The sequence below is a fragment of the Myotis brandtii genome, unplaced genomic scaffold (genome assembly GCF_000412655.1).
Source record: "Myotis brandtii unplaced genomic scaffold, ASM41265v1 scaffold523, whole genome shotgun sequence".
Lineage (NCBI taxonomy): Eukaryota > Metazoa > Chordata > Mammalia > Chiroptera > Vespertilionidae > Myotis > Myotis brandtii.
Genome location: NW_005369902.1, coordinates 33,253 through 40,708, shown reverse-complemented (window position 1 = coordinate 40,708; position 7,456 = coordinate 33,253). Strand labels below are relative to the sequence as shown.

The 7,456-nt window shown below is 55.3% G+C and overlaps 1 protein-coding gene across 2 annotated transcripts in view; it reads left to right on the top strand.

The window, feature by feature from the left end:
- Positions 1-7,094, top strand: part of LOC102251842 (galectin-9) — an 18,386-nt gene extending 11,292 nt beyond the window's left edge. Inside the window, exons 4-10 of one of the 2 annotated variants that reach the window (XM_005877595.2) lie at positions 290-389; positions 2,045-2,080; positions 2,628-2,678; positions 2,964-3,005; positions 3,998-4,086; positions 4,197-4,359; positions 6,323-7,094. In XM_005877595.2, coding sequence (XP_005877657.1) covers positions 290-389; positions 2,045-2,080; positions 2,628-2,678; positions 2,964-3,005; positions 3,998-4,086; positions 4,197-4,359; positions 6,323-6,469 — 628 coding nt within the window. In that variant the 3' untranslated portion in view covers positions 6,470-7,094. The remainder of the gene's footprint in view (positions 1-289; positions 390-2,044; positions 2,081-2,627; positions 2,679-2,963; positions 3,006-3,997; positions 4,087-4,196; positions 4,360-6,322) is intronic. The other variant, XM_014548867.1, reaches the window with a different exon arrangement.
- The last annotated feature ends 362 nt before the right edge of the window (positions 7,095-7,456 follow it).

Genomic DNA, 7,456 nt, shown 5'->3' with positions numbered 1-7,456 from the left:
TATGCCTGGCCCACATTCCCACAGGGCCCCAGGCGCCTGGATTGGAGATGTAATTTCCACTTTCATTATTTGAGTGTGCTCCTGAGATGGGAAAGGCACACAGTAGGCCCACAGCAAATATGAGCTCCTCTCTTTTTGGTCCTCATCTCTCATATTCCCTCCCTACCCAAGTCTCTTGCCTACCCTGTCCCCACCTGCCTGGCTTCCTCCCTCTAGTCCTGGCCCCTGCCTTTCCACTCTCCCCTGGCTTCTTAAAACTTCTCTTCACCCCATGGCCCCTTTTGTTTTAACAGAACACCCGTGCAGTCCCTGTCCAGCCTGCTTTCTCCGTGATGCAATTCTCCCAGCCTGCTCGTTTCGCACCCAAGCCCAAGGGGCGCAAACCAAAAGTGAGTTAACCGTGGAGACCCTGAGAGGCTGAGCAGGAAGGACAGGGGTCTGAGAGAGAAGCTATTTCAGCGAGGAGGCAGCAGGGCCTACAGGCCCCATCATGCCCACCCAAGGTTCCCTAACTCCATCTACCAGGCACCCAGGCCCCGGACCTGGGAGGCGTCCTTGGTCCTTCCCTCCCTCCCTATTGTCCCTCCAGGGCACCAACGCCTCTCCTTCCTGAAGCCACTGCCTTGGTTCAGGCCACCTGACCCCTCATCCCTCACCCCCTCACACGGACCCACTGCCACAGTGACCTTCCCATAAGCAAATGTGATCTCATCCTCTCCCTCAAAAACCCTAAAGGCCCCGGGCTCAATAGAGTTCCAGTCCCGCAGCTGGATGTGCAGAATCCTCCGCAGTCTTGCCCAGCCCACCTGCCGGCCTCCCTCCTCACCCACCAAGACCCTCCATCAGCCTCCACTGCTCACTCCAGGCTCCTTCCGGCCACCACGCTTTTGCATCTGCTGTCCTGGGGCCGAAAGGACCCTTTGCCACCTCACCCAGCCCTTCAATGCTCTGCTTCAACGTGGCTCCCTGCCTGGCAGGTTGCTGGATGCCCCAGCCCCTCCCTGACCTGATGGACTTTTAACAGCTCTGTGCACGCCAGGCACCATGTCCTGTTGTAACTGTATTTACATGACATTTCATAACTCTATGCATGCCAGGCACCATTTCCTATTGTAACTGTATTTACATGTCTGTCTCCGTCACTCCACCTGTCCTTGCCGGAGCCCATGAACTTGGGATTGTGACTTGTCCCTCTGTGTATCCCCAGCACTTTGCACAGTGCCTGGAGTGCAGTAGGGACTGGGTCAATGAATGAGGGATGTGGTTTGCACAGTCAGTAGAAGGGGAGACCAGTCAGGGCAAGAAGACCAGTCTGCTGGGTGGGGAGGGGCCTGGCCCTTCCTTGGCCACTTGAGCAGTGGTGGCAAGGCCAAGGGCGTCTCCCTACCCAGCTTCCTGTGGCCCATCACGGTGCATGGTGGGCCCCTGCCACCTACCACACTGACTTTAGGATGGAGGAGCTCCAGGGGGCCTTTGCTGGGCAGCCCGACTTTGGCCCTGGCCTTGGGAGGACAGGGTATGCTGATACAACCAGACACAACTGGGTACCATTTTGTATTTGATCCCTTACTACGTGGACAGGCTTGGGCAAAGTGCTTAACCTCTCTGAGCCTGTTCTTTCACTGAGAAAAACTGAAGCTAAGGATGCCTCCCTCATAAAGCACTGAAGCCAGAGCTTGGCACACAGTAGGCCTCACTAAATACTAGTTTTCACCGCCCTGGTGAAATCGGACACGGCAAGTAATGGCTTTGCCTCTGGGAGCTGAGGTGAGCTGTATGTTCTATGTCAGACTCATCCTTCTCGCTCTCTAGAGGAGCCGGCGGGATGTCCCCTCTCCTCCACCCGCCCCCTCCCTGTTCTTAACCATAGTTACCTGGGATGGTGGGTGAGCATCTGGGCACCACAGGCTCAGGGAGGCTTGCTTGGGAGCAGGAAGGAAGAAAGCGTGAGTCTGGGGGGCATTTCTTACCACCGTTTTGGCTGTCATCTCCCCGTCAAGTGGCACCAATATTAACCAGCATTTTTATTTTTCATTTCCTTCAGCCTCCAAGTTACTGGCAGGCCACCGCAGCTCCCATTGTAAGTCTCTTGCTCTCTCTTTGGAAGCTCTTCACTGTGGTTCTTCCTGTGGGTTAAAAGGAGGAGGCAGGGCCAGGCATCAGGCCTCTGCCACAGGGCGACTGGCGCAGCTGAGGCCAGACCCCTGGGCCACCCTCCTGACGGTGGTTGTGGGGGAGTGTTTGGGGGAGTAGGGGTGGTTGGCTGGGCTGATGAATTGGGAAACAAGCTGAATTGTCCAAGCTCCTGCCATTCTGTGGACACAACTGCCCACAATTATTTCCTCCTTCAAAGTGAAACTACGCTAGAGAAATTCCCCTGAGAAGGAAGATGGGCCAAAGGCCACAAATGAAGCCACATTTCTCTCCAGAGGGGACTTTTGCCCCTACCTCACCCCCTTAAGAGGAGAAACACCTTTACCTTGCAATTTTCAGAGTCTGGTCTGGGCTACTGAGAGGGTTCCCCACTCGGCTGCTGGGAGGGTGTGTGTTAAGTGGTGCCCTCTGGTGGCAGATGGCAGTCTTCATGCTGGTGAGAGCAGGTTAAAAACCCCATTTCTTTCTTCCAGACGCAAACAGTCATCCACACAGTGCAGAGCACCCCTGGACAGATGTTCCCTGTAAGTCTGCCAGCTCCAGTCAGTGCACAGCCCCACTCCCTCCTGCTGGTACAAGTCAGCCGGGAGCCCTGGAGTTCGTGGAGCTGCCTGTGGAGGGGCTGAGGGCCGGTGGCCACGATGGGGTCTGGGACGATGGCAGGACGTTGCACCAAGGCTGACAGGAGAGGGAAGGCGAATGGGTGAATCCAGGGGCAGAAGCCTCACATTGGAGCATCCCCTCCAGAGTGCGCGGGGGCCTGGGTGTGGGCACAATCCCACATAGAATTCCTGGTCTCTTTTCAACAGAATCCTGCAATTCCCCCGACGGCTTACCCCAGCCCCAGCTACGTAAGTGATTTCTCAGGGAGGGCGCCGTTCTGTTTGTGCAGGGCCGCGGGGAAGGTGAGGGGCAGCTCACAAAGTGAAAAGCAGCCCTTCGCTGAGCTGACGTTCTTCAAACATCCCGGGAAATTAGAAGACGGTTGAAAGGAGCTTTCACCTTCAAAAGGGCCCCTTCCTCACAAGCATGTTATATGGCCTTCTCTTCTCAGCCCAAGTATCCTTTTGTGTCCAGCAAAGTTCTTTTTGTGGCAGTTTATTTATTTACTTAATTTTAATCCTCACCCGAGGATATTTTTCCACTGATTTTTAGAGAGTGGAAGAGAGAGGGAAAGACAGAGAGAAATATCGATATGAGAGAAACATCGATTGGTTGCCTCCTGCACGTGCCCTGACCAGGGCCCAAGCTGGGGAGGAGCCTGGAACCAAGGTACATGCCCTTGACTGGAATCAAACCTGGGACCCTTCAGTCCGCAGGCCGATGCTCTATCCACTGAGCCAAACCGGCTAGGACTTTTCGTGGCCGTTTAAGCTCATAAATTTGAGGAACACTGGAAAGTTTTCCTTATTTGCTAACCAAGTAAAGCTATCACAATTCTTTTTGTTGTTGTTGTTAAATTTATTTATTTTTTTAAAATATATTTTTATTGATTTCAGAGGGAGGAAGGGAGAGGGAGAGAGAGTTAGAAACATCCATGGTGAGAGAGAATCATTGATCGGCTGCCTCCTGCACGCCCTCTATTGTGGATCGAGCCTGCAACCCGGGCATATGCCCTTGACCGGAATCAGACCTGGGACCCTTCAGTCCACAGGCCGAGGCTCTATCCACTGAGCCAAACCAGCTAGGGCTATCGCAATTCTTTCTTGAAAATATATGACGCACAGACACAGTTGTCAAACTCGGGTGACAGTCCAAATTCATGGACATTGGCAGAGAGCTCCCCCGACAGCGGTCACCTCTCTGGCTGCCACTGGCTGACCTGCCCCTCTCCTCCCGACAGCCAATACCATTCTTCACCAGCATCCCTGGGGGGCTGTACCCCTCCAAGCGCATCGCCATTACGGGCATCGTCCTGCCCTACGCTCAGAGGTAAGCCTGGGCTCTCAGGGAGGAGAGATACCCCAAGGTCACTCTGGCCCTCCCCACCCCCACCCATCCCCAGCTCTGGGCAGAGATCCATGTGAGCTGCCCACCTCCAGGTTCCACATCAACCTGCGCTCCGGGAATGACATCGCCTTCCACCTGAACCCCCGTTTCGATGAGAACGCCGTGGTCCGCAATACGCAGATCAGTAACTCTTGGGGGCCTGAGGAGCGCGGCCTGAATCGGAGTATGCCCTTCGTCCGAGGCCAGGGCTTCTTGGTAAGGTGCCCAGCCTGGAGCTCCAGGGGGCTCCGAAGGGGCAAATGAAGGAGGGGGTGGCGATGGAGGGTGTCTGGGGGCCTCTTGAACAAGAGGGCCTCTTGGGTGAGGGTTGGGCCCCACAAATGGTTGTTATTATGGTTTTACTATTGCCGCCCCATATAAGATAGGGGGCGGAATCTGCTGTTGACAGAGGGAAAGACTCTCACGTGTAGGTTCTTTGCCTGGGGTCACACAGCCAATAAGTGCCAGACGGAACCCAAGAGTGAGGTCATTTATTCACTCACTCACTCACTCAGTCATTCAACAATTATTTGTCAGCTCTGTCATCCAGGCCCACTTGGGGCAGGAAGGAGCCCGAGTGTTGGAGGGTAGCAGTGAAGCAGACAGACCAGGTCCTGCCTGGAAGTTTGCAGTTTTGGTGGGGGGGCCATTGCAGATCACAGCAGGTGCTGTGCCCAAGCAACAGAGAATAAAGGGGTCCAGTGAGGCCTGGCCAGGGACCCCGCTGCCATAGACGGGGACAGCTCTCAGAGGCCACCGTGCACCAGAGACCTCAGTGATAGAAGGAGTTCACCCCACAAAGATCTGAGGTGCCCAGCAGGCTGCAGAGGGAGCAGTGTTATTGCCAAAGGGAGAGTCCTGGGCGTGGCCTGTCCAGGAACTGAGAGGGTGGGGAGGCCTGAGGCCAGGATCACAGAGCAGGCGTTCTCAGCCCCGGTTACACATCACCTGGAGAGCTTAAAAAGGAAAAATCAATGCCTGGCCCTGCCCAGGCCAGCGAGAGGGTGAACCTGGGCATCCGTATTTTAAAACGGGCCCAACACTCCTCACCCGGGGTTGAAAATGACCAATGTAGGGCCTTGAGGGCCATGGGGAGGAGCTTGGGTTTCAATACAGTGCGTTGGTGTGTTTGGAGCCAGAGAGCAACTTACTTTGGCGTATAGGCAGCGGTGTGACTTTTGAGCAAGTGACTCCCGGGCTCTGGGCCTCAGTTTCCTTATCTCAGAAATGGGGCTAATGGCAATATTGATCTCATAGAGAAGTGAGTGAAATGACATTGTGTGAAGGGTGCTGCGAGTGTTAGGCATGGTGATGGGGATGAGGACGTCTTACAGGGGTGCTCTGGCTGCCTTGTGAGAGAATGTTAGGAGGTGGCCGCTGCAGAAGTGTAGGCGGGGAGCACTCCGGTGTGCCGGGTATGGGAACATGGGGGGCACAAGCCTGAATTCCTGCCCCTAGAGCAGCGGTTTTCAACCTGTGGGTCGCGGCCCCTTTGGGGGTCAAACGACCCTTTCACAGGGATCGCCTAAGACCATCGGAAAACACATATATAATTACATATTGTTTTTGTGATTAATCACGATGCTTTAATTATGTTCAATTTGTAACAATGAAAATACATCCTGCATGTCAGATATTTGCATTATGATTCATAACAGTAGCAAAATTATAGTTATGAAGTAGCAACGAAAATAATGTTATGGTTGGGGGTCACCACAACATGAGGAACTGTATTAAAGGGTCGCGGCATTAGGAAGGTTGAGAACCACTGGCCTAGAGGCTTAGGGCCCAGTTGGAGAGTGAGGACAGGAGAGGGAGACATGACCTGAGGGGAAACCTGACTTGACTAGGAAGGGGTCGGGAGGTCGCCAAAGGCAGGGAAGGCTTGCCAGAAGGGGGTGAATCCCAAAGGGAGCTTAGCAGCTATCCATGTGGGCAAGGTGTGCGGACTGCAGAGCCTGGGGGAAGGGCACTCTCTGCCCGGGGAACAGAATATGGAGAAGGACAGGGAGAAGCACATGCTGATGAAGAGCGAATCCTTCAGGGTGACGGCAGTGCGGGCCTGGGGCGGGCTCAATGAATGCTTGAGGGAGGCAGGAAGGAGGTGGTGGACACCAGCCTGCATTCAGGTGTGAGGACTTCCCAAGTGCAGCGCAAATGACACGGCCCGTCTGTCCAGGTGTGGATCATGTGTGAAGGTCACTGCCTCAAGGTGTCTGTGGACGGTCAGCACCTGTTCGACTACTACCACCGCCTGACGAACCTGCCCGCCATCAACAACCTGGAGGTGGGAGGCGATGTCCAGCTGACCCTGGTGCAGCCATAGGCGGGATTCCAGCCCTGGGACCTCGGGCTGGAGCACACTGCTGTCTGCATCTGCTCTTCACCTCCGCCTTCCCTGTCCCTGCCGCAGCCCCCGCCCTCCCGGCCCTTCCTGGATCTGGGGCTTCTCTGGAGAAACCAGGCCCTTGTCTGCCCTGCTTCTGGCTGCAGCCATCCTGGAGTGGAGAAGGCCGCTGGCGGGGCATAGCTTCCTCTGTCTGGGCAGCACCTGGGGCTCCAGCTGCCCAAATTCTAACATCTGAGGATGGGGGGTGGAGGGGTCAGTGCAGGCTGAAGCCCATGTTCAGTCCCCTCAGCAGAAAGGGAGCATCCTGGGCCTTCCCAACTCCCACCCAGGCCCACCCCTCATGTACCTCTTGACCCCATCCCCACCCTCCATTCTAGTCCACCTCAGGCTCCAGCCACCAGCTGGTCACTCCCATGGGAGGTGGTCTCCTCAGCCCCTCCTCTTTCTCCAACCTTTACCCTTTCCTTGCACCCTGTACCAACCCTTCCCCTGACTGACACCTGCTGGTCTCCACCACCTGCCAGCACCTTGTCCAGCTGGACACCCCCCTTTCCCAGTGCCCTTCAAATAAAGAGAAAAGAAAACTCGAGGTGGGCACATATGCACAGCGTGATTGTGGTTTATTCAGTGTGTTTGGAGACATGCTGGTGTTGGATCAGGGTGGTTCTGGCCAAGGAGAGAGCATGACTCACTTTGACGAGGGTGGGGGACCTGATTCATTTCTGCTCTCAGTGGGTCCCCCCAAATCCCACAAGGCTTAGGAGAAAGCAGCTGACCTAGTGCGTGTCCCACAGGAAGCTCCCGGAAATGTGATATATACACGTGTGGTGAATGCTACATTCTCCACGTTTAGAAGCAGCGTCACCCTGCACAGGAGCCTGTTAGAGGCTCTGAACGTCTTATGGTAAAGCAGCGTGTCAGCCTTTGTTTACTGAGCAACCAGACTGGGCTGCACCGCCAAGC